This window comes from Staurois parvus, unplaced genomic scaffold, assembly GCF_062004578.1.
Source record: "Staurois parvus isolate SC_StPar_1 unplaced genomic scaffold, SC_StPar_1.0 ptg001366l, whole genome shotgun sequence".
In the NCBI taxonomy this organism is placed as follows: Eukaryota; Metazoa; Chordata; class Amphibia; order Anura; family Ranidae; genus Staurois; species Staurois parvus.
The window spans coordinates 16,694-44,011 of record NW_028319162.1 but is presented as its reverse complement, the minus strand read 5'-3'; the positions used below and the strand labels follow the sequence as shown (position 1 = coordinate 44,011).

Below are 27,318 nucleotides of genomic sequence, written 5' to 3'. Positions count from 1 at the left end.
TATTGTATACCCGGGGGAGGGGTGTGTGTATATATATATTGTATACCCGGGGGAGGGGGGTGTATATATATATTGTATACCCGGGGGAGGGGGGTGTATATATATATTGTATACCCGGGGGAGGGGGGTGTATATATAATCCGGTGATATAAATATATACGATGGATGGGATTTCTCTCGTTATACATAAATCCGGGACCCCGGACCGGCGGGGTGACGCTGCGCGCTCTCTGGCTCCCTCTGCTGTCAGTCTCGGGGAAGCACAATGTCCAGCCGTTAGCGGCTCTCTGACGTCATCGCGGCGCGCCGGAAGTCTCCCGCACGTGGCACACATGGAAGCTCTGGGCTCTCTGGCGGCGGAGCTGCACCGGGTGGAGGCTCTGAAATTCGGCTGCTTCCAGCTGAAAAGCGGCATCTCCTCCCCGGTGTACTTCGACCTGAGAGTCATCGTGTCCCACCCGACCCTCCTCAACCAGGTGAGGGGGAGGGACAGAGGGGATATGGAAGGGGTGGGAGGGGGTAGGTATTGTGTAGGAGGGTGATACGGAAAGGGGAGCATAGAAAGTGTATAGGGGGAGGGGCGTGGAAGGTGTATATGCAGGGGGAGGGGCACTGAAGAGGGTGAGGGGCGTGGAAGGTGCATACGGAGAGGGGCGTGGAGGGTGTATATATGGAGAGGGGGAGGGGAGTGGAAGGTGTATATACGGAGAGGGGGAGGGGCGTGGAAGGTGTATATACGGAGAGGGGCGTAGAAGGTGTATATACGGAGAGGGGGAGGGGCGTGGAAGGTGTATATACGGAGAGGGGCGTGGAAGGTGTATATATGGAGAGGGGGGTGGAAGGTGTATATACGGAGAGGGGGAGGGGCGTGGAAGGTGTATATACGGAGAGGGGCGTGGAAGGTGTATATACGGAGAGGGGGAGGGGCGTGGAAGGTGTATATACGGAGAGGGGGAGGGGCGTGGAAGGTGTATATAAGCCAACCTCACCTAACAACTAAATTCCTCCACTCCTCCCACCAATCCTAGATTGTAAGCTCCCAGGATCAGGACCCTTGAACCCCTCGTGTATTGTATTGTTACTGTCTTGTCTCATGTTCTGTCCCCACTATAATGTACAGCGCTGAGCAAACCTTCTGCCGCTATATAAATACTATATAATAACAATAATATGGAGTGGGGCGGGGGGGTGTAAAAGGTGTATATGGACTTGGGGGGGAACATGGAAGGTGTATTTACAGAGAGGGGGGTGGGCGGTTGTGAAGTGTATGTACAGATCTGTGGGGGGGGGGGGGGGAGGAGAATCGGTGGGCGGTTGTGAAGTGTATGTACAGATCTGTAGGGGGGGGGGGGAGGAGAATCGGTGGGCGGTTGTGAAGTGTATGTACAGATCTGTAGGGGGGGAGGAGAATCGGTGGGCGGTTGTGAAGTGTATGTACAGATCTGTAGGGGGGGGGGAGGAGAATCGGTGGGCGGTTGTGAAGTGTATGTTCAGATCTGTAGGAGGGGGAGGGGAATCGGTGGGCGGTTGTGAAGTGTATGTACAGATCTGTAGGACGCGGAGATGTTGGGAGGATGTAGAATCGTATATTATTATTCTGTGATGACATTCTGCCCCCCTCTATCCTATGGGGGGGGGTGTAGCGCGATATTCTGCAGCTTCCCATCCCCCACACGTCATACATCTGATAGTGGAGTTTGCTGTTTCTGCTCTGATTGGACAGTCTGACTGTATAATATATACTGTATAATAATTGTCTCCTCCCCCAGGTGGCGGATCTTCTCTACCAGACCTCCCAGGATGGCGGTGTTCAGTACGGCTCGGTATGCGGAGTGCCATACACCGCCCTGCCCCTCGCCACCCTCATCTGTGCCAAACACGGAGTGCCCATGCTGATCCGCAGGAAGGAGGCCAAGGACTATGGTAAGCCATCCTGTCTGGGTGACCCCCTCCCCCTTCTTCCCTCTCCCCCCATGTACACTATTCACACATCATCTGCTTTCCAGTCAGCCTGTGAACATTTGTATTGTGTGAATAAAAAATCAGACGGGAGATAGAGAGATACAAAGTAACATTGTTTATAAACACCGATCAGACGGGAGATGGAGAGATACAAAGTAACATTGTTTATAAACATCGATCAGAAGGGGGATGGAGAGATACAAAGTAACATTGTTTATAGACATCGATCAGACGGGAGATAGAGAGATACAAAGTAACATTGTTTATAAACATCGATCAGACGGGAGATAGAGAGATACAAAGTAACATTGTTTATAAACATCGATCAGACGGGAGATAGAGAGATACAAAGTAACATTGTTTATAAACATCGATCAGACGGGAGATAGAGATACAAAGTAACATTGTTTATAAACATCGATCAGACGGGAGATAGAGATACAAAGTAACATTGTTTATAAACATCGATCAGACGGGAGATGGAGAGATACAAAGTAACATTGTTTATAAACATCGATCAGACGGGAGATAGAGAGATACAAAGTAACATTGTTTATAAACATCGATCAGACGGGAGATAGAGAGATACAAAGTAACATTGTTTATAAACATCGATCAGACGGGAGATAGAGAGATACAAAGTAACATTGTTTATAAACATCGATCAGACGGGAGAGAGAGATACAAAGTAACATTGTTTATAAACATCGATCAGACGGGAGATAGAGATACAAAGTAACATTGTTTATAAACATCGATCAGACGGGAGATGGAGAGATACAAAGTAACATTGTTTATAAACATCGATCAGACGGGAGATAGAGATACAAAGTAACATTGTCACTTGTCCTCTCTTCCTCCACCTGAACTCTTGGTTAACATTGATTCGGATGGCTCGTTCCTCGGCGGCTACTAGAGCTGAGATGTACACAGCAACTCCCTACTTCGTTTTCAGAGCCCAGAATTGGCTGCAGTTGGGAGGGATGGGGGGGGGACATGACGGAGGGATGGATGGAAGGACATGACGGAGGGAGGGGGGGACATGATAGAGGGATGGGGGGGACATGGCAGGGGGGACATGATGGAGGGATGGGGGGGACATGGCAGGGGGGACATGATGGAGGGACGGGGGGGACATGACGGAGGGAGGGATGGAAGGACATGACGGAGGGATGGGGGGGGACATGACGGAGGGGACATGAGGGAGGGGGGGACATGATGGAGGGACGGGGGGACATGACGGAGGGATGGGGGGGGACATGATGGAGGGACGGGGGGACATGACGGAGGGCCGGAAGGACTGAATGTACTACACACATCCTGTGTACTTCTATTAACCTTTTTTGGGGCATGTGTAGCACATCCGATGTCACCATCTATGTGAAGTGATTCTATCGCAGGTGAAGATTATGTTTTGGGTTGTCTTGAACCCGGTGCAGGTTGTCTCCTATCCCTTGCCAGGCCTGTGTTCTCTACAGCTGGGAGGAGTTAAGTCACTTCATTCATTATCCTTCATTTCTGTCCCCTTTCAGGAACGAAGAAGCTCGTTGAAGGAACGATCGTCCCCGGGGAGACCTGTCTGATCATTGAAGATGTAGTGACCAGCGGCTCGAGTGTCCTGGAGACGGCGGAGGTGTTGGAGAAGGAGGGTCTGCGGGTGACGGACGCCATCGTCTTGGTGGACAGAGAGCAGGGTGGCCGGGAGAGGTTGGCAGAGAACGGGATCCGGCTGCATGCGGTCAGCACTCTGACGCAGCTCCTGGACCTCCTGCAGCGTCTGGGGAAGGTGGACGCGGAGATGGTGGAGAGCGTCCGCAGGTTCGTCCGGGAGAACAAGGTCACCGGGCCGCCGCCTGAGCCAGGGAAGAAACCCTGCGCCACCCTGAGCTACGCCTCCCGTGCTGCCCTCCCGGGGGCCCACCCGCTGGCCAAGCGACTCCTCGCCATCGTGGAGAAGAAGCGGAGTAATCTCTGCGTATCGGCGGACGTCACCGACCCGGCGCGACTTCTCTGGCTGGCCGCAGAGCTGGGACCCTCCATCTGCATGCTGAAGACTCATGTGGACATTCTGATCAACTTCACTGCTGACATCGGCTCCCGGCTCCGAGAGCTCGCCGACCAACACCACTTCCTGATATTCGAGGATCGGAAGTTCGCTGACATTGGGAACACGGTGAAACACCAGTATAAGGGTGAGAGCCTCTGGTTGTTTCTAGCACAACACCCCCCCCCCCCCAGTGCAAATCCCCCCCCCTTCTAGCACCATCTAGGGCCATGCTCTCCCCTCCCCACAGCTCCTGTCTGCATCAAGGAGATGACACAACTCTCAGATTAAGGCTGTGTAGGGTTTGATTACCACCCCCCCCCCCCCCCCCCCCCCCAATAGGGGGAGGTAATCAAACCCTGTACATTCGGATCGGAGTGTGTTCTGTCTTGACTCCAGTATACAGACAGGAGGGAGAGAGCACAGCCCACGCCTCCTCCCAGCTTTCTCCTCCTATCTGTACTCCTGTCGGCAACCCGGGATGCTGAGGTCTTACCAACCGATGATTTAATCGGTTGCTAAGGACATTTCTCCCCCTTTCTGTACTCCTGTTGGCAACTCAGAAAGCCGTGCAAGCTGGCCGCCCACGTCCTACCAAACAATGACATCATTGGTTGCTAAGGACATTCCAGGCGCTTGCACAGCTTTCCAGGTTGTCCGCATGAGTACAGATCGGAGGAGAAAGCTGGGAGGAGGTGCAGGCTGTGCTCGGTATACAGACAGGAGGTAGAGAGCACAGCCCGTGCCTCCTCCCAGCTTTCTCCTCCTATCTGTACTCCTGTCGGCAACCCAGAATGCTGATGTCTTACCAACCGATGATGTCATTGATTGCTAACGACATGCCGGGCTCCTGCACAGCGTTCTGGGTTGCCAACAGGAGAACAGATGGGAGGAGGTGCAGGCTGTGCTCTCCCCCTCCTTTCTGCATGCCAAGCACATCCTGCACCTCCTCCTATCTGTACTCCTGTCGGCAACCCGGCATGCTGATACCTTACCAACCGATGATGCCATTGGTTGCTAAGGACATGCCAGGCGCCTGCACAGCATTTTGGCTGTTGGCAACCCAGAAAACCGTGCAAGCTGCTCGCCCACGTCCTACCAAACAACGGTTGCTAAGGACATTCCAGGCGCCTGCACAGCTTTCTGGGTTGCCGACAGGATGGGATATAGATAGGAGGAGAAAGCTGGGAGGAGGTGCAGGCTGTATTCTCTCCCTCCTATCTGCATAACGACCACAGCCTGCACCTCCTCCCAGCTTTCTCCTCCTGTCGGGAACCCAGAATGCTGACGTCTTACCGACTGATGATGCCATCGGTTGCTAAGGACGTGCCAGGCGCCTGCACAGCGTTCTGGGCTGCCAACAGGAGAGCAGATAGGAGGAGGAAGCTGGGAGGAGGCGCCAGAGGATGCAATCAGCGGACTACAGGTGCGGTGACGTCACCACGCTTGTGTTTCCTGAGAGCTATGAACTCCTCTGCCGTGGTGAACAGATGACGCAACTCTCTGGGCGGAGCCTCACACCAACTCTTCAGGAAAAAAAAAAAAAAAGAATCCTGAAACTCCCAGGTGGAGGGGAGGTGGCGCGGGGGGGATGTTCAGTGGTGTCATGTTACATCCTAAAGATGGCGGACTTATCCTTTAAGCCCAGCATCCCCCCCCCCCATGAGCAGAACTTCACTGACATGAGAATGAAATGTCATCAGTCCTCGTGGTTCAGCTCTGGTGTGTCCACATTATTGATTTGTTCCTTCTCTGTCCTGCAGGGGGCCTCTATAAAATCTCTTCCTGGTCCGATGTGGTGAACGCCCACGTGGTGCCGGGCCCCGGGGTGGTACAAGGCCTGCAGGCGGTAGGTGAGCCTCTGGGTCGGGGCTGCCTTGTGATCGCAGAGATGAGTTCTCAGGGGTCCCTCGCCACCGGAGATTACACCAAGGCGGCTGTGAGTATTGGGGTGGGGGGGGGGGATGGGGAACTACAAATCCCATCGTGCCGCTTTCCCTAGGAGTCGTGCCTGTGGCTGCCAGTCTTGCAATGCCTCATGGGACATTTTATTTCCATGCAGCTGGACTGCCAAGGTTTCCCTTCCCCCTGGGATCTATGCAGTCCTGCTCTGAACAGAACCCCCCCCCAATGTATTCTGGCCCCTGTATTGTGAGGGGATGGGGACCCCCTGTGATCCCATCATTTCCTTCCTGTGTTCTGGCTTCAGTGTGAAAGTTCAATGTGTTCTTTGGTGTTACCAAGTCTCTTACTAACCCTCCCCCCCCCCCCCCCCATACTGCTCTGCCAGGCCATCCCTCCTGGGGGCGGATCCCTGTGTAAGCTCCATGTCAGAGCTTACACAGAGTTTATGGTGTCATCCCCTCCATCATGTGACCATATACAGCCCTGGCAGTCCTGCAGCATTGCATGCTGGGACGAGGTCATGTGATAACACGTGCCATGGTGGTGGTTTTATTTATTTATTAATTGGGCAAGGGTCCTTTTTATATATCTTCTTTTCTTTTTTTTTCTTTTTTTTTTCCTTCTCTACCTGCTCTCACGCCTTTTTTTTTTATTTTTTTTAATTGGGCAAGGGTACTTTTTATATATCTTCATCTTCTTCTTCTTCTTCTTCCTGCTTCCTTCTTCTTCTTTCTTCCTTCTTCTTTCTTCCTTCTTCTTTCTTCCTTCTTCTTTCTTCCTTCTTCTTTCTTCTTTCTTCTTTCTTCCTTCTTCTTTCTTCCTTCTTCTTTCTTCCTTCTTCTTTCTTCCTTCTTCTTTCTTCTTTCTTCCTTCTTCTTTCTTCCTTCTTCTTTCTTCCTTCTTCTTTCTTCCTTCTTCTTTCTTCCTTCTTCTTTCTTCTTTCTTCCTTCTTCTTTCTTCCTTCTTCTTTCTTCCTTCTTCTTTCTTCCTTCTTCTTTCTTCCTTCTTCTTTCTTCCTTCTTCTTTCTTCCTTCTTCTTTCTTCCTTCTTCTTTCTTCCTTCTTCTTTCTTCCTTCTTCTTTCTTCTTTCTTCCTTCTTCTTTCTTCCTTCTTCTTTCTTCCTTCTTCTTTCTTCCTTCTTCTTTCTTCCTTCTTCTTTCTTCCTTCTTCTTTCTTCCTTCTTCTTTCTTCCTTCTTCTTTCTTCCTTCTTCTTTCTTCCTTCTTCTTTCTTCCTTCTTCTTTCTTCCTTCTTCTTTCTTCCTCCTTCTTTCTTCCTCCTTCTTTCTTCCTCCTTCTTTCTTCCTTCTTCTTTCTTCCTTCTTCTTTCTTCCTTCTTCTTTCTTCCTCCTTCTTTCTTCCTTCCTTCTTTTTCCTTCTCCCTTCTTCTTTCTTCCTTCTTTCTTCCTTCTTCTTTCTTCCTTCTTCCTTCCTTCTTTCCTTCTTTCTTCCTTCCTTCTTTCTTCCTTCCTTCTTTCTTCCTTCCTTCTTTCCTTCTTTCTTCCTTCCTTCTTTCTTCCTTCCTTCTTTCTTCCTTCCTTCTTTCTTCCTTCCTTCTTTCTTCCTTCCTTCTTTCTTCCTTCTTCTTTCTTCCTTCTTCTTTCTTCCTTCTTCTTTCTTCCTTCTTCTTTCTTCCTTCTTCTTTCTTCCTTCTTCTTTCTTCCTTCTTCTTTCTTCCTTCTTCTTTCTTCCTTCTTCTTTCTTCCTTCTTCTTTCTTCCTTCTTCTTTCTTCCTTCTTCTTTCTTCCTTCTTCTTTCTTCCTTCTTCTTTCTTCTTTCTTCTTTCTTCTTTCTTCTTTCTTCCTTCTTCTTTCTTCCTTCTTCTTTCTTCCTTCTTCTTTCTTCCTTCTTCTTTCTTCCTTCTTCTTTCTTCCTTCTTCTTTCTTCCTTCTTCTTTCTTCCTTCTTCTTTCTTCCTTCTTCTTTCTTCCTTCTTCTTTCTTCCTTCTTCTTTCTTCCTTCTTCTTTCTTCCTTCTTCTTTCTTCCTTCTTCTTTCTTCCTTCTTCTTTCTTCCTCCTTCTTTCTTCCTTCCTTCTTTTTCCTTCTCCCTTCTTCTTTCTTCCTTCTTCCTTCCTTCTTTCCTTCTTTCTTTCTTCCTTCTTTCTTCCTTCTTTCCTTCTTTCTTTCTTCCTTCTTTCTTCCTTCTTTCCTTCTTTCTTTCTTCCTTCTTTCTTCCTTCTTTCCTTCTTTCTTTCTTCCTTCTTTCTTCCTTCCTTCTTTCTTCCTTCCTTCTTTCTTCCTTCCTTCTTTCTTTCTTCTTCCTTTTTTTTTTTTTTTTTTTTTTTCCCTCTATACTTTTATTTTTTTAATTCGGCAAGGGTACTTTTTTCTTTTCTTTTTTTTTCTTCTTTTTCTTTTTTTCTTTTCTCTTCTCTTTTTTTTTTTTTTTTTCCTTCTCTATACCTGCTCCCACTCTTTTTATTTTATTTTTTTTTAATTGGGCAAGGGTACTTTTTTCTTTTCTTTTTTTTTTTCGTTTTGTTTTTGTTTTTTCTTTTTTTTTTTTTCCTCTCTATACCTGCTCCCACTCGTTATTTTTATTTTTTTAGTTGGGCAAGAGTACTTTTTTTTTCTTTTTCTCTATTTTTTTTTTTCTTCTTTTTCCTTCTTCTCTCTATCCCTGCTCCCGCTCTCTCCTGCGTAGCCCACGTAAGAATGATGTTGCTTGTCCACACGTCCCAGGAACCTCCCAGTTCCGGTCTCGCTGTGCCGCGATGTCTCACGCATGTGCAGTGGAGAGGCGGCTCTGATTCCACAGGAAGTCACAGCCGTGGAATAAAGATCCACGAGAGTAACTATAGGCTGTAGAAGCGTTGGAGTCATCGCAACACGAGGTGGTATCAAAAAAGTTTGGAGACTCCTTTTTGTAACAAGGCAGAATGCACGGTCACAGGGAGCACCGATGGTCATGAGTCAGTGTGCCAAAAGAGCTCGTCCTGTGTACATTGGGAGCTGTGCAACTGGCGCCGTTCTGACCACGCGTGTTACCGCGTCCGCTTTGTAATTATGGACAGTCAGTAATAATAATTGTCGGCTTGAAGGACGGGTCCTCCACGTGCAGCCGCATCTGTTCCCTGATTCTGAGTATTGCCCCGCCCCCCCAATCCGCTCCCCCCAATCCGCTCCCCTCGCTGTCACTCTGTACGGTGTCTCGTTTCAGGTGAAGTTGGCCGAAGATCATCCAACCTTCGTATTTGGCTTCATCTCAGGATGCAAAATCAGCGACAAACCCGAGTTCCTCCACCTCACTCCAGGAGTCCAGATGCAGCCGGGAGGTGAATTGTTGGGCGTTTTGGTTTTTCTTTTATATTTCAGCTTCTTCATGCGTTATGCGGCTGATCGCCGCCATTACTGGTCCAGGGGGGAACTGACTTGGTGTCAATCCCCCAATACAGTGATCAGTGATAATAAAAAGCCCTGACACTGTACTAATGGCACTGGGCAGGAAGGGGTTAACATCTGGGGCCATCAAAGGGTTAACTGTGTGCTGTGTTAGGGCTTTCAACTGTAAGCACACTGCTTTGTATGGCTCTTCTATACAGAGCCATACAAAGCAGCGTGCAGGAGCTGCGTTGTTTACATACAGTTCTCTCCCTCCATCGGCGATCACCGGGTGGTGGCGAGTCATCACTGGCCGGGATCTGGTGATTGACAGCTGGAGCCGCGATTAGCGGCGTGAGTAGGGCCTGCGTGTGCCCCCTACCCGGACACGCAAAGTCACATGTACAGGGGCGGACTGACAACTCATGGGGCCCCCGGGCAATAGGGGATCATGGGGCCCCTGTGTCCTTGGCCAAATTAAAAAAAGCCTATGAAAAAGGTACCAGGGGCATCTCATGGGGCCCCCTACTGACCCCGGGCCCTCGGGCAGTGCCTGAGTTTCCAAATGGTCAGTCCGCCCCTGCACATGTGTGTATATATACATGATTTTGCGCACCCCTGCTGCCCTGTAGCGGTTTATCTGCTATTGGGCGGTGGGAAAGCGGTTAACAAAAATGTGGCGCAAAATACATTTTGGCCTAAATTTATGAAAAATGTTTTGTTTTTTCAAAAAAAAATTTACTGGCTGCTTTATAGTAGAAAATAAAAAAAAAATATTTTATTTTTTTTTTATTTTTTTTTTTAAATGTTTTTTTTTGTATTATAACGCAAAAAGTAAAAACCGCAGAGGTGATCAAATAACAATAAAAGAATGTCTGTGGGGAAAACAGGAGGTACTTCATTTTGGTGCTGCGTTGCATGACCGCGCAATTGTCGTTTAAAGTAATGCAGCGCCGTATCCCAATAAATGGCCGGTCAGGAAGGGGGGGAGGGGAAATCTTCCGGAGCTGAAGTGGTTAACATAAGTAACTATTTTTCAGTTTCAGAAAAGTCTTTATTCAGCACCGCCCCCCCTGCTTGAGCTGTCCAATCAGCTGCCACTCACAGAGGGGGTGGACATTCATTCTCACAGTGGTCCTTCTCAGCGGGGGAGGGGCTAATTTCGGACAGCTGGAGCTTTTAGCATGCAAGTTATTTTTTTTTTATAATTTCCCCCCCATTTTAGGCCTCCAAATCATATATTTTCTGAAAGCTGAGACCCCGGAGAATACCGCGGTGGTTGTACAGTTAGTGGTGCACCGAAATAGAAAATTCTTAAACCAAAAATTCAGTATGGATTTGGCCAAAAAGAAATGGACAGTTATTTTTTAATTTTTTTTTCGTTTTTAATGCAAAATCGCTTCATAATTTGTTCAGAGTGAAAGCCGCCTATTGGCCGAAATGTGCTGAAAATAAATTCATATTCATTAATGGATATTACCGTATTTTTCGCTCCATAAGACGCGCCTAGGAGAGAAACCAGAAAAAAATATTCTGAACCAATCGACTGCGGACATAGTACAGGAGATGACTGGAGACTGCAGACACAGTACAGGAGATGACCGGAGACTGCGGACATAGTACAGGAGATGACCAGAGACTGCGGACACAGTACAGGAGATGACCGGAGACTGCGGACAGTACAGGAGATGACCAGAGACTGCGGACACAGTACAGGAGATGACCAGAGACTGCGGACACAGTACAGGAGATGACCAGAGACTGCGGACACAGTACAGGAGATGACCAGAGACTGCGGACACAGTACAGGAGATGACCAGAGACTGCGGACATAGTACAGGAGATGATTAGAGACTGCGGACATAGTACAGGAGATGGTCAGAGACTGCGGACATAGTACAGGAGATGACCAGAGACTGCGGACACAGTACAGGAGATGACCAGAGACTGCGGACACAGTACAGGAGATGACCAGAGACTGCGGACACAGTACAGGAGATGACCAGAGACTGCGGACACAGTACAGGAGATGACCAGAGACTGCGGACATAGTACAGGAGATGACCAGAGACTGCAGACATAGTACAGGAGATGACCAGAGACTGCGGACAGTACAGGGGATGACCAGAGACTGCGGACACGGTACAGGAGATGTCCAGAGACTGCGGACACGGTACAGGAGGTGACCGGAGACTGCGGACACGGTACAGGAGGTGACCGGAGACTGCGGACACGGTACAGGAGGTGACCGGAGACTGCGGACACGGTACAGGAGGTGACCGGAGACTGCGGACACGGTACAGGAGGTGACCGGAGACTGCGGACACGGTACAGGAGGTGACCGGAGACTGCGGACACGGTACAGGAGATGACCAGAGACTGCGGACACGGTACAGGAGATGACCAGAGACTGCGGACACAGTACAGGAGATGACCAGAGACTGCGGACACAGTACAGGAGATGACCAGAGACTGCGGACACAGTACAGGAGATGACCAGAGACTGCGGACACAGTACAGGAGATGATTAGAGACTGCGGACATAGTACAGGAGATGGTCAGAGACTGCGGACATAGTACAGGAGATGATCAGAGACTGCGGACATAGTACAGGAGATGACCAGAGACTGCGGACACAGTACAGGGGATGATTAGAGACTGCGGACATAGTACAGGAGATGACCAGAGACTGCGGACACAGTACAGGAGATGACCAGAGACTGCGGACATAGTACAGGAGATGACCAGAGACTGCAGACATAGTACAGGAGATGACCAGAGACTGCGGACAGTACAGGGGATGACCAGAGACTGCGGACACGGTACAGGAGATGTCCAGAGACTGCGGACACGGTACAGGAGGTGACCGGAGACTGCGGACACGGTACAGGAGGTGACCGGAGACTGCGGACACGGTACAGGAGGTGACCGGAGACTGCGGACACGGTACAGGAGGTGACCGGAGACTGCGGACACGGTACAGGAGGTGACCGGAGACTGCGGACACGGTACAGGAGGTGACCGGAGACTGCGGACACGGTACAGGAGGTGACCGGAGACTGCGGACACGGTACAGGAGGTGACCGGAGACTGCGGACACGGTACAGGAGGTGACCGGAGACTGCGGACACGGTACAGGGGATGACCGGAGACTGCGGACACGGTACAGGGGATGACCGGAGACTGCGGACACGGTACAGGGGATGACCGGAGACTGCGGACACTGTACAGGAGATGACCGGAGACTGCGGACACTGTACAGGAGATGACCGGAGACTGCGAACCTTTAGGGAGGGTGGGGGAGTAGGTACCCGCTCCCACTTCCGCAGAGTTCTCCTTCCTATACAGTGGGCACCCGACTTTGACAGCCGGGGGCCCACTGCACATGTGCGAGAAGCGCTGCACTTTGTGAATGGCCCAGAGCCTTCTGGGACCTGTCATGTGTCCTAGAAGACACCGGACCATTCACAAAGCGCAACGCTTCTCGCACATGTGCAGTGGGCCCCCGGCTGATACAGAGGCCGGGCGGGAAGACTACAGCGCTGGACTGAGGAACAGGTTCCTGCCGCAGAGAACAGCTGAGCGGCCGGCCCGATATTCTGACATGGTGGAGGAAACACCGGACCGGCCGCTTTATATTCGCTCCATAAATAAGTGATTTTTCTCCTTCACTGATGTGTGCTGAGGAGGCTGCAGTGATACATGACACTGATATATGGCACTGATTGGCACTTATGGGTGACACTGAAAGGCAGCTCAGGTGGGCACTCCCTGTATCCGCTCTCCCCGGACCCCGCGTTCACTATATCCGCTGTCCCCGGACCCCGCGTTCACTATATCCGCTCTCCCCGGCCCCCGCGTTCCCTGTACCCGCTCTCCCCGGCCCGCGCGTTCCCTGTACCCGCTCTCCCCGGCCCGCGCGTTCCCTGTACCCGCTCTCCCCGGCCCGCGCGTTCCCTGTACCCGCTCTCCCCGGCCCGCGCGTTCCCTGTACCCGCTCTCCCCGGCCCGCGCGTTCCCTGTACCCGCTCTCCCCGGCCCGCGCGTTCCCTGTACCGGCTCTCCCCGGCCCCCGCGTTCCCTGTACCGGCTCTCCCCGGCGCCCGCGTTCCCTGTACCGGCTCTCCCCGGCGCCCGCGTTCCCTGTACCGGCTCTCCCCGGCGCCCGCGTTCCCTGTACCGGCTCTCCCCGGCGCCCGCGTTCCCTGTACCGGCTCTCCCCGGCGCCCGCGTTCCCTGTACCGGCTCTCCCCGGCGCCCGCGTTCCCTGTACCGGCTCTCCCCGGCGCCCGCGTTCCCTGTACCGGCTCTCACCGGACCCCACGTTCCCTGTATCCCCTCTCACCGGACCCCGCGTTCCCTGTATCCCCTCTCACCGGACCCCGCATTTCTCATCAGCAGTATATAGCAGTCTTGTGCTTTCTATCAGTGTCCAGCAGAGCACTGGTTAAAGCCTTTAGGAGAAGCTTTCATTCTGCTCTAGCAGGATGCAGAACCCCTGACTTCTGTCTGTCCAGTGCTGATTAGCCCTGTGCTGATCACATGCACTCTCCCAAGGAAAAAAAAAACTTCTAGCAATACACACCAAACTGAGCATGTGCAGAGTGACTCCTAGAGCTTTGTACTATTGAGGGGGATGAGGGGGACATGGGAAGAAAGGTAGGTTCAGAGAAGACAGGATCAAACAGCATTTTTACACAATGCAAAGGATTAACCCCTCAGGTTCCACAGTGAGTATAACAATCATGCTTTCCTGCATCTACAGACGGATGGTCCTGTTGTGGGTTCAGGAACACTTCAGCTGCACTCGGCATCACATTGGGGGATGGGTTTATTCTGCGGGGGGGGGGGGAGACCTGGGAAATGTTTGCTAATTAATGTTCACCGCCTCGCTGACACCTGCCGCTGCCGGGGGCTGTGGTCCGGCCGTACCACCAGTTTATAAATGTCTCCTTATGTTTTTACCTCCCCTCAATCAGCCTGCTGTAGAGAAGGAACACTGAGACCGAATGTCCACCATGCCCCCTCCATGAGTGGCAGCTGATTGGAGAGCTCCAGCCCTGACTCCGCGGGGGGCGGTGCTGAACAAAGATTTTTCTGAAATTGCCTTAAAAAAATATATAAATATATTTTGCCCAATTCTCTATTGATATAAAACCCCCGAATTGTAGATTTCCTTCCCAGAATTTCTGATCAATAACCGGATCCTGTGTGCGCTCATTGCAGGAGATGATCTGGGCCAGCGCTATCAGACGCCTCATGAGGTCATCGCTAACAAAGGATCTGACATCATCATCGTGGGCCGCGGGATCCTGTCCGCCAGCAGCCCCACCGAGGCAGCGGAGATGTACCGCAAAGCTGGCTGGGAGGCGTACCTGTCCCGGATCAGCGGAGGACAGTGATTGGCCGGCGCCGGGAGGCAGACGTCATGCGGCTGACCAGCCCCCCTGGTGACTGAGATTTGGTGCTGGAAAGGGGGCGGGGTCGGCGGCCCCGGGCTTTGCACTGATGTAGATGTAGCATTGTATTTCTGGGGACACTGTATGGTCGGGGGAGGGGGACATGGTATGGTTGGGGGAGGGGACACGGTATGGTCGGGGGAGGGGGACACTCCTCTGTCATTGGTGAAGATAGAATTCTGTTCATTTGTTGGTGAATTCCATCCCTCGATATTCTGATTTCACAATCCGTATCATTCCAATTATTGATGAGTGCCAGGATGAAGATGACGGTTTACTTCATTTCCCCAATAAATCATCCCGGTGGGACACAATCATTGTCTTCGATTTCTGTACTAAGGTATAATAATCGTTATTGATCCGCCCTTCACATCCCATCATGTCTGGGGGGGGGGGTTTGGTTCAGGCCGCCTACAATATTCTGGGGGGGCATATAGTGTATATGGTCCTTCATTATTATAATAATATAATTATTGGCTACTATATGGCCGCCTTTATTATTATTATTTTATTATAAGATTTATTATTATTATTATTTTATTATAAGATTTATTATTATTATTTTTAATATTATATGGATCATTCAACATTTTTTTTCTTCCTTTTTAATTGGCTAGTATGTGGACCAACGCTCGTTATTATTGGCTATTAGAATATGGACTATCTTTCATAATAATAATGAAGGTGGCCGTATACTAGCCAATAATTATATTTTTATTAGAATATTAGAATAATAATGATTATTGGCTAGTATACGGCCACCTTTTATTATATGATTTTGTTATAATTATTATAAGTCCATATACTAGTAGAAGAAGATGATGGAATAATAATGAAGAGAGGGCCGTATACTAGCCGTTATTATTATTATTCCAACATCATCATTTAATATATGGACCCCTTTTAATAGAAAAAAATAAATTATAAAATAATAATGAAGGGTGGCCCCCAATGCATACTGCCAGTGACAGGTGACCCCGGGATCCCCCCAATGCATGCTGCCAGTGACAGGTGACCCCGGGATCCCCCCAATGCATGCTGCCAGTGACAGGTGACCCCGGGATCCCCCCAATGCATACTGCCAATGACACGTGACCCCAGGATCCCCCCAATGCATACTGCCAATGACACGTGACCCCCAGGATCCCCCCAATGCATACGCCAATGACACGTGACCCCAGGATCCCCCCCAATGACACGTGACCCCAGGATCCCCCCAATGCATACTGCCAGTGACACGTGACCCCAGGATCCCCCCCAATGCATACTGCCAGTGACACGTGACCCCAGGATCCCCCCCAATGACGTGACCCCAGGATCCCCCCAATGCATACTGCCAGTGACAGGTGACCCCAGTTTCCCCCCAAATGCATACTGCCAATGACACGTGACCCCAGGATCCCCCCCAAATGCATACTGCCAATGACACGTGACCCCAGGATCCCCCAATGCATACTGCCAGTGACACGTGACCCCAGGATCCCTCCCAATGCATACTGAAAGTGACACGTGACCCCAGGATCCCCCCCAATGACATGTGACCGGAGGATCCCCCCAATGCATACTGCCAATGACACGTGACCCTGGGATCCCCCAAATGCATACTGCAAATGACACGTGACCCCGGGATCCCCCCCAATGCATACTGCCAATGACACGTGACCCCGGGATCCCCCCAGTGCATACTGCCAATGACACGTGACCCCGGGATCCCCCCAATGCATACTGCCAATGACACGTGACCCTTAGGATCCCCCAAATGCATACTGCCAGTGACACGTGACCCCAGGATCCCCCCCAAATGCATACTGCCAATGACACGTGACCCCAGGATCCCCCAAATGCATACTGCCAATGACACGTGACCCCAGGATCCCCCCCAAATGCATACTGCCAATGACACGTGACCCCAGGATCCCCCAAATGCATACTGCCAATGACACGTGACCCTTAGGATCCCCCAAATGCATACTGCCAATGACACGTGACCCCAGGATCCTCCCAATGCATGCTGCCAATGACACGTGACCTCAGGATCCCCCCAATGCAAACTGCCAATGACACGTGACCCCAGGATCCTCCCAATGCAAACTGCCAATGACACGTGACTCCAGTATCCCCCCAATGCATACTGCCAGTGACAGGTGACCCCATTTTCCCCCCAAATGCATACTGCCAATGACACGTGACCCCAGAATCCCCCAATGCATACTGCCAGTGACACGTGACCCCAGGATCCCTCCCAATGCATACTGAAAGTGACACGTGACCCCAGGATCCCCCCCAATGACATGTGACCGGAGGATCCTCCCAATGCATACTGCCAGTGACAGGTGACCCCAGGATCCCCCCAATGCATACGCCAATGACACGTGACCTCAGGATCCCCCCAATGCATACTGCCAATGACACGTGACCCCGGGATCCCCCCAATGCATACTGCCAATGACACGTGACCCTGGGATCCCCCAATGCATACTGCCAATGACACGTGACCCTTAGGATCCCCCAAATGCATACTGCCAGTGACACGTGACCCCAGGATCCCCCCCAAATGCATACTGCCAATGACACGTGACCCCAGGATCCTCCCAATGCATGCTGCCAATGACACGTGACCTCAGGATCCCCCCAATGCAAACTGCCAATGACACGTGACCCCAGGATCCTCCCAATGCAAACTGCCAATGACACGTGACTCCAGTATCCCCCCAATGCATACGCCAATGACACATGACCCCCAGGATCCCCCCAATGCATACGCCAATGACACGTGACCCCAGGATCCCCCCCAATGACATGTGACCCCAGGATCCCCCCAATGCATACTGCCAGTGACACGTGACCCCAGGATCCTCCCAATGCAAACTGCCAATGACACGTGACTCCAGTATCCCCCCAATGCATACTGCCAGTGACAGGTGACCTCAGGATCCCCCCAATGCATACTGCCAGTGACACGTGACCCCAGGATCCCTCCCAATGCATACTGAAAGTGACACGTGACCCCAGGATCCCCCCCAATGACATGTGACCGGAGGATCCTCCCAATGCATACTGCCAGTGACAGGTGACCCCAGGATCCCCCTCAATGCATACTGCCAGTGACACGTGACCTCAGGATCCCCCCAATGCATACTGCCAATAACATGTGACCTCAGGATCCCCCCAATGCATACGCCAATGACACGTGACCCCAGGATCCCCCAAATGCATACTGCAAATGACACGTGACCCCAGGATCCCCCCCAATGCATACTGCCAATGACATGTGACCCCAGGATCCCCCCAATGCATACTGCCAGTGACACGTGACCCTTAGGATCCCCCAAATGCATACTGCCAATGACACGTGACCCCAGGATCCCCCCCAATGCATACTGCCAATGACACGTGACCCCAGGATCCCCCCCCAGTGCATACTGCCAGTGACACGTGACCCCAGGATCCCCCCCAGTGCATACTGCTAGGGACATGTGACCCCAGGATCCCCCAAATGCATACTGCCAATGACACGTGACCCCAGGATCCCCCCCAGTGCATACTGCCAATGACACGTGACCCCAGGATCCCCCCCAATGCATACTGCCAATGACACGTGACCCCAGGATCCCCCCCAGTGCATACTGCCAGTGACGTGATGCTGGAATCCCCCAATACTGCTGTATTTTTTACATTTATTTCACCTGTTGCTCATTTCCTGATGAGGAACGTCAGGTCACGGCTCGGGTCAGGCAGGCTGTCGGGATCTGTTGTGGCCGCTGTGTGTGAAGGATCATTCGGAGCTCAGCCGTCACTTTGCCTTTACCAGAAAGGTGGAGGCGACAGCGGGGCCCGGCCAGCGTCCTCCATGTCATTACTTATGTGGGGGGGGGGGGGGGGGGGGCGGAGTGTAGTCACAGCACTGCTTAAAGGCCTCGTCCACCTTCTGCAAAAATTTTGTAAATGCACCAATATTGATCAGATTTAAAAAAAAAAAAAGAAAATGTGTTTGCTAAATATTTTCTGCACAGCCTGCAGAGCATTGCAACCACCAGCGGGGCGTCAGCGGCGAGGTGATCAGACTCTTGCAAAGCTTTCCTCAGGTCTGTACCCAGGAAGAGACACGGCTGGAGGAAAAGCGCAGTGGGTGGGGCTGGGGGGGCAAATCACTGGCAGGCTCTCTACAAGTCCGATCTGCCGCCATGGGCATGGAGGGGTCTGAGGATTCATTTTATAACCAGAAACCTCGTATGTATAGAAGGTGGACTGTTCCTTTAAAGCTGAACTCTCAGCAAATACAAATTCTTTATATATACAGTTGTGTTGAAAATACTAGCCGTCAGACATCACTAACCGGATCAATCGCTGTTTTTGGTGGAAATGATATTTCTACATGGCAGATAATTTCCTAGCAGGTGTAGTAGAGTCATAGAAATCCAACAGACCCGACAGTCATGACATGCATGCTGCTGATTCTGTGTCATTGAATCACTCATTGAAAGGGGTGTGTTCACAATAATAGCCGTGTGGAGTTCTATTAGTGACGTCATTCATTCTTTGATAAACAGGTGGCAATTATTGCCCTTATTTAGGGAAGGAAGGCAGCAAATGTTGGACATGCTGGTTACAGTGCATTTCTCTCTGAAATTCTGAGGAAAATGGGTGGTTCCAGACATTGTTCAGAAGAACAGCGTACCTTGATTAAAAAGTTGATTGGAGGGGAAAACATATAAAGAAGTGCAGAAAATGATCGGCTGCTCAGCTAAAATGATGGCAAATGCTTTAAAATGGCAACCAAAACCTGAAAGATGAGGAAGAAAGCGAAAAACTACCATTGGAATGGATAGAAGAATAGCCAACATGGGGCGGACTCAGCCAACAATCAGCTCCAGGAAGATGAAAGAAGGTGTGATGTTCCCTGTGAGGACTCAGCCAACAATCAGCTCCAGGAAGATGAAAGAAGGTGTGACGTTCCCTGTGAGGACTCAGCCAACAATCAGCTCCAGGAAGATGAAAGAAGGTGTGACGTTCCCTGTGAGGACTGTTACAATTAGAAGACGCCTATGTGAAGCCAAGCTATCTGCAAGAAGTCCCCGCAAAGTCCCACTGTTGGGAAAAAGACGTCTGCTGAAGAGGTTACAATCTGCCAAAGAGCACATTGACCGGCCTAAAGAGAAATGGCGCAACATTTTGTGGACAGATGGAAGTAAGATTGTTCTTTTTGGGTCTAGTGGGCGGAGACAGTTTGTCAGACGACCCCCAAACACTGAATTCAAGCCACAGGACACTGTGAAGACCGTGAAGCATGGTGGTGCAAGCATCATGATATGGGGATGTTTCTCATACTACGGTGTTGGGCCTATTTATCGCATACCAGGGATCATGGATCAGTTTGAATCCATCAGAATACTTGAAGAGGTCATGCTGCCTTATGCTGAAGAGGAAATGCCCTTGAAATGGGTGTTCCAACAAGACAACGACCCCAAACACACCAGTAAATGTGCAACATCTTGGTTCCAGACCAACAAGATGGACGTTATGGAGTGGCCAGCCCAATCTCCGGATCTTCATCCAATAGAAAACTTGTGGGGTGACATCAAAAATGCCGTTTCTGAGGCCAAACCAAGAAATAGAGAAGAACTGTGGAATGTGGTCCAATCATCCTGGGCTGGAATACCTGATCACAGGGGCCAGAAGTTGGGGGACTCCATGCAACACAGATGTACAGCAGTTCTCAGAAACAGTGCGACTACAACCAAATATTCATGAAGTCATTCAAAGGAAAGCAAAATCTTCAAACATTTCTCAGTTTATATAGTGAATGTTGGAGTTTGTAAAGAAGAATACAAACACGGCCATTTTTTTGAACCGTCTAATATTCACTTTTCTTCCATTTTTTTTAGAGGAACAACACAAATTTGATGTATTTTTCTTCATGTTGTGATTTGGAATAGAATGTGTCGTGTTCCCAATGCATTTGTGTGGATGGAAATAAAAGGATTAGAAGGATTTGCAGCTTTAGTCACTTTTTTCATCACACGGATATTATTGTGAACACAACTGTATGTATATATAAAAATAAATAATAATAAAAAAAAAAAAAATATATAAAATATATATTTAACCCCAAAGAACTAACATAAGTACCTGAATCCATCTCACTATTACCCCCCTGTATTCTCCTGCATTGTAGCAGGCCACCTGGGAAGGAGGGGAGAGCACTAGGAGCCAATCGGGACTCTCCTGTAGTCCTTGGGTGATGGCAGCCAAATCCTGACAGGAGGAGAGAGCAGAGTGATGATCTCCCCAGCTTGGAGCTGCTCCTTAAAGTGATTCTAAAGGCAAAATATTGAACTTCTTGCACTCCCAGTATTCAGGTAGTAAATATCCCATCAGTCGTATGCCCCCCCCCCCCCAATACTTACTTGAGTCCTGAGTTTGATACAGTGCTGTGCTATCTGCAGCTGCTCTCTCCACTCTCACAGGACACATAGGCAGCAGAGGGAGTCGTTGGTTCCTGCTGTTAATCAAATTCTGTGAGGGGGCGGGGTCAAGTCATGCTGTGTGTGTCTATGGATGAACACAGAGTGTGCCTTCACGTGTATCCTCCATAGTAAACAACTGGAACACGCAGGGAAGGGAGAGCAGAGTGCTGTCCTACTTACCTAGGTGGATGCAGCATGGGTCCCCCGAACTCGGCGATCACATGACCGCTGGGCTCTCACAGCCGCTCTGAGCAGAGAGCGGGATGGTCAGTCACGCTGTCTGCGGAGGGGGAGTGGCTGACAGGCTGAGCCAGGTGCCGCTCCGGACTCTGGGGTGGATCCCGACTTTAAAGTCGGGATCTTTCCCCAGTCTGGACTGACTGAGTGGCTTCAGCCCGCTGACAGCTGAAAAGGGGTCACAGGAATGCAGAACGAAGTGCGATTCACAGAAGTGCAGCCAATAACGCTTCGGGGGTACGTCTCCTTTAAGTAGAACCTGTTTATTATTTTATACAAATCTGTAGAATCACCTTAATTGGCCAATCACAGGCGGAGGCTGGTAATGGATCAGGCTGCATTTTGCATCTACTGGCCTTGGTGGTGCTACAGTCATGGCGGCCAAAAATCTTACCACCCCCCCCCCCCCCCACACACAATTCTGTGCAATAACTTCACCCCGAAACTTGCTGCCATGACAAATGTTTCGGCATTCTCGTGTTTATTTCTTTTGTTTGTATTGATATGACACCAAAACATGGAGGAACAAAAAGCCAAATCTGACAGACATGCTGGCAGGGGGGGGGGGAGGGGGTGTGACTGTATGTGGATCACAAGATTGGCCGAACAGAAGCGGTTGTAGCAATCGCTGAGCGGTCGGCCCGCCCTGCTGGCACGCTGCGCACTCCCATTGTGCTCATTACAAAGAGGCCGAAGTCCTGCAGCAAGGGGCGCTCAGGGCAGCACAGCAGATCAATGGTTCGCACTTCCGCCTGGCAGTACTGGGCTTGTGGGTTTGAATCCCAACCACAGCAGCACCTGCCTGGAGTTTGCATGGTCTCTCTGTGCCTGCGTGGGTTTCCTCTGGGTCCTCCGGTTTCCTCCCACACTCCAAAGACATTCTGGTAGGTGAATCGGCTCCTGTCTAAATTGTCCCCAGTATGTGTATGTATGAATGTGAGTTAGGGACCTTAGATTGTGCGCTCCTCGGGGGCGGGGCCTGAGGTGAATGTACAATATATATGTAAAGCGCTGTGTATACTGACGGCGATATATAAGTACCTGAAATAAATAAATAAAAAATTCATATCACTGCAAACATGTTAGAGGTGCACTAACACAAGGCGGTCACTAGAGGGGGCACACATGCCACGGTACACGGTCTCAGCTCTCAGATACAAACTCCAACTGGGTGACATTGAGTTTGTTCTGTGCACAGAGGGGTAGATTCACGAACATGGAAGCTGATTGGCTACCAGATTCCAGCTTCAGCTCGTTCGATGGAGCTTTGAAAATAAATCCTGGAAGCTGATTGGTTCTCCAGTTTTAGTAAATACCCCCCCCCCCCCCAGTTCACAGTTTTCACCCCAATTATCTCCTGCAGCCCTTCTCTGGCCCGTAGTTGCCGAGACTGGCTCCTTGCTGGTGACAATGGCGGACCATACCTGAACAAATCAGCACAGCCCCTTGTATTCTCCACGGGGAGGGCATGTGACAGGGTGACAACACAGAAGCACAGCTAGGTGACAGGGCCAGAGGGTTGTCACCCTATAACAGGAAGTGCCTGGACCAGGAGCATCGTGTTATTTTACTGAAATCTGCGGTTTTAAATCAATCGGAAATTACTTTTAATATGAACACGTTAAATCTTCTGTAGGATTGTAATGACTGGGTTTGAGGTGTCATGACTTTCACTTGCAGCGTACTTACAGTCGTGGCTCTGTAGTCACTACAGACGGGGATGGGTTATTGTACGGGAAGCACTCATCACAGATGTATTTCTCTTCCGGGTTTAATGTCAAATGACAACTTTTATTTCAATCCAAATAGTCTCACAGATGATAAACCCGATTTGTGCAACAAATGCCTTCGCAAACTCAGCTATTACCTTGTAAAAGTAGTTGTGACGTTCATCACTATACTGTGCAGAGGTGTGGCAGGGACCCAGCAGGCTCCACCCACTGCAGAAAATTACAGGAGGGGGCGGAGACCAGACCAATCCCCCTGCACAAGTAGAGACCAGAGCCATCGGAAGGACCCAGCAGGCTCCACCCACTACAGGGGGGCGGAGACAAGATCAGTCATTTTGCACAAGGAGAAAGTGGAGCTGTGGGCAGGACCCTGCAGGCTCCACCCACCACAGGAGGGGGGCGGAGACCAGACCAGTCCCCCCGCACAAGTAGAGAGCAGAGCCGTGGGAAGGACCCAGCAGGCTCCACCCACTACAGGGGGGCGGAGACAAGATCAGTCATTTTGCACAAGGAGAAAGTGGAGCTGTGGGCAGGACCCTGCAGGCTCCACCCACTACAGGAGGGGGGCGGAGACCAGACCAGTCCCCCCGCACAAGTAGAGAGCAGAGCCGTGGGAAGGACCCAGCAGGCTCCACCCACTACAGGGGGGCGGAGACAAGATCAGTCATTTTGCACAAGGAGAAAGTGGAGCTGTGGGCAGGACCCTGCAGGCTCCACCCACTACAGGAGGGGGGCGGAGACCAGACCAGTCCCCCCGCACAAGTAGAGAGCAGAGCCGTGGGAAGGACTCATTAGGCTCCACCCACTACAAGAGGGGGCAGAGACCAGACCAGTCCCCCCACACAAGTAGAGAGCAGACCCGTGGGAAGGACCCAGCAGGCTCCACCCACTAGAGGAGGGGGCGGAGTTCGGACCAGTTACCCTGCACCAGGAGATGGCAGCAGTGAGCGGTCTTTATCCCAGGAAGTCCCCCCCGGATGACGGCTCAGATCTGGAGGAACAAACATGCGACTCATTTATTATCCCGGAGTTCAGCTTTAATTTATTATTACAATGATTGCAGAAAATACATTTTTAAACCCAAATCTCTTCTTTGCAGCAAGAACCTGATGCCGGGTCACCCCAGAACCGGACTGAGATTTCGGGGCGAGTCAGGAAGACGGGAGTAGGAAACAATCTATGAAGTGCACCCAGCGCTCAGCCACCTGCCTACGGCGGAAAGTTCCGGAGTGCCGATATCATCCTCACTACTGGAGCGGTAAAAACAAGTCTAAAAATGTAACGAAAAAAAAAAAAAAATACTTCTTTTGGGAAGGAATAGAATTCTGTGACGGGGGAGAAGAAGTGTGAGAAGCCTACGATGGAAGCTGCCATTCTCAGACAATAACGGGCCATTTCCTGACCCCCAGCATGGAGTATTAACCCCTTTATAACCAGAGGAGGTCCAGAACAAAGCGAGCGGCGTCCGTTACCGCGGCGACTGACACCAAAAACCTGATTTCCTTCACTGCTGCCAACATATTGACAAAATCAGCCATTTGTTACCCCCCCCCCCAGGAAAAAGGGACTTCCAATCTCACTCATCCCTCGAGTAGACCAATGGGAGCTCAGTGACAGCACTAGGACCGCCCACAGTGCTGCCACAGTGCGGACCTAAAAATAATCGGGCGATTGTCACTCTGTTAGTGGGGTCAGTGGATTTTCGTGGCTCCTCCCCTTTTCGGCGATCGGGCATGTTGGAAAATTCATGAAAAACTACCGATTTTCGACTCAATGACGGTCCAATCGTACGATCGTTTTTTCCGAAAAGAATCTGCGCCGTGAGCTGCGATCTGGTTGGAGCAGAAGATTCGCCTGTTATATGGGGGGGCCTTTATGACGATTTTTCGAAATCATTGATGGCGCCATCGGATTACCGAGCAACGTTTTTCGATTTTCGGACGAAAAATCGTTTAGAATTGGAACCGTGTATGGCCGGCGTTAGTCCGTTCTGTTGGCGTATTGCGCCAAATTCATAAAGCATCTGCAAGGGTTCCGGTCCGTGCGCCAAATTCAGAACGATGGCCGCAGTATTCTCAGTTCCAGCGTTTCGTTGTCAGGACTTGAATTTATGAATCCTCCACACCGGAAATGATGGTCATAGCAAGCCCCTCCCCCCCGGTGCGTCCAGCAACCTGCGCCCTCCGGCTCATCAGGAAGTAGACGCTGCTGGGACTTGTAGTTCCTCAGCTTGCGGAAGGTGCTGGATAGCAAACATCCTTTTTTTTAATATTTGCAGCCGTTGTCATGAACTTACCACGTGCCCAGAATTGTTTTTGGATTTTCCATCATTATTTAATTTTTTTATCATTTACCACAAAAAAAAAACCTTTACTTTTCTCACCCTAATGTGACCCCCTACCCCCCCCCCATAAAAAAAAATAATGAAAAAAAACAAGAAAAAAAACAAAAAACTACTTTTCTCACCCTAATGTGACCCCCCCCCCATAAATAAAAACCAAAAATAAAAAACTAAAAAAAAAAAAAAAAAAACACAAAAAAGCTTTATTTTCTCACCCTAATGTGACCCCCCCCCCCCATAAATAAAAACCAAAAATAAAAAACAAAAAAAAAAAACAAAAAAAAAAAAAAAACACAAAAAACCTTTATTTTCTCACCCTAATGTGACCTCCTACCCCCCCAATAAAAAAAAAAAAATGAAAAAAAACAAAAGACTACTTTTCTCACCTTAATGTGACCCCCTTCCCCCAATATAAAAAAAAAAAAAAAGAAAAAGAACCCCAAAAAAACTTTTATTTTTTTTATGGGGAGGGAGAGGGGGGTCACATTAGGGTGAGAAAAGTAATGAACAAAACAAGAAAAAAAAACAAAAAACTACTTTTCTCACCGAAATGTGACCCCCTTCCCCCCAATAAAAAAAACAAAACAAAAAAAACAAAAAAACTTTACTTTTCTCACCCTAATGTGAACCCTACCCCCCCCCCCCCCCCCAATATAAAAAAGAAAAAAAAAATGAAAGACTTTACTTTTCTCATCCTAATGTGAACCCCTCCCCCCCCAATAACAAAAAAAACAAACAAAAAAAAACCACCCCCAAAAACAACTTTTCTCACCTTAATGTGACCCCCTACCCCCCCCCAATAAAAAAAAGAAAAAATGAAAAAAAACCCCAAAAAACTACTTTTCTCTCCCTAATGTGACCCCCTACCCCCCCAATATATAAAAAAAAGAAAAAAAAGCGATAAAAATTAAATAAAAGACTTTACTTCTCTCACCCTAATGTGAACCCCTCCCCCCCCCCCAATAACAAAAAAACCCAAAAAAAAACACCCCCAAAAACTACTTTTCTCACCTTAATGTGGCCCCCTACCCCCCCCCCCCAATAAAAAAAAGAAAAAATGAAAAAAAAAAACCCAAAAAACTACTTTTCTCTCCCTAATGTGACCCCCTACCCCCCCAATATAAAAAAAAAAAAAAGCGAAAAAAATTAAATAAAAGACTTTACTTTTCTCACCCTAATGTGAACCCCTCCCCCCCCCCCCAATAACAAAAAAACCCAAAAAAAAACACCCCCAAAAACTACTTTTCTCACCTTAATGTGGCCCCCTACCCCCCCCCCCAATAAAAAAATGAAAAAAAACCCCCAAAAAACTACTTTTCTCTCCCTAATGTGACCCCCTACCCCCCCAATATAAAAAAAAAAAAAAGCGAAAAAAATTAAATAAAAGACTTTACTTTTCTCACCCTAATGTGACCCCCCCCCCCCAATTTAAAAAAAAAAATTAAATAAAAAGATAAAGGACTTTACTTTTCTCACCCTAACGTAAGCCCCCCCCCCCCCCATAAAAAACAAGGAAAAAAAAAAAAACTGTGCAGACTTGATGGACCGCTCGCTCTTCTTCTTCCATCACTCTTCTGTTTCTGTGTTACTTCCTCAGCGGATACACCCGGAATCCAGACCCCCCCCTGCCCCTCCCCCCCCCCCGCATCGGCTGCCGACCGATGCGATAATGGTGCGCCGAGACCTAAATTATAATCTAGATAAAAAATATAAAACACGAGCTCTATGAGCGGCACTTGTGTCTAATCTCTGGGTTGTGCTACGAAGGTCAGTGCAGCCTCTTCTCCATCGGCCATTTTTAAATTTTTCTATATTACCCCTCCACCCCCCCCCCTTCCCCAAAGGATTCTGGGA

General features: G+C 49.8%; 1 protein-coding gene across 1 annotated transcript; it reads left to right on the top strand.

The window, feature by feature from the left end:
• The first annotated feature begins 293 nt into the window (after window positions 1-293).
• On the top strand, window positions 294-15,003 carry UMPS (uridine monophosphate synthetase). The gene is made up of 6 exons (XM_089661681.1): window positions 294-476; window positions 1,770-1,923; window positions 3,495-4,154; window positions 5,770-5,945; window positions 9,070-9,184; window positions 14,457-15,003. Exons 1-6 carry the CDS (start codon window positions 333-335, stop codon window positions 14,630-14,632), a joined length of 1,425 nt encoding a protein of 474 aa, XP_089517807.1. The 5' UTR covers window positions 294-332; the 3' UTR covers window positions 14,633-15,003.
• Window positions 15,004-27,318: the final 12,315 nt, after the last annotated feature.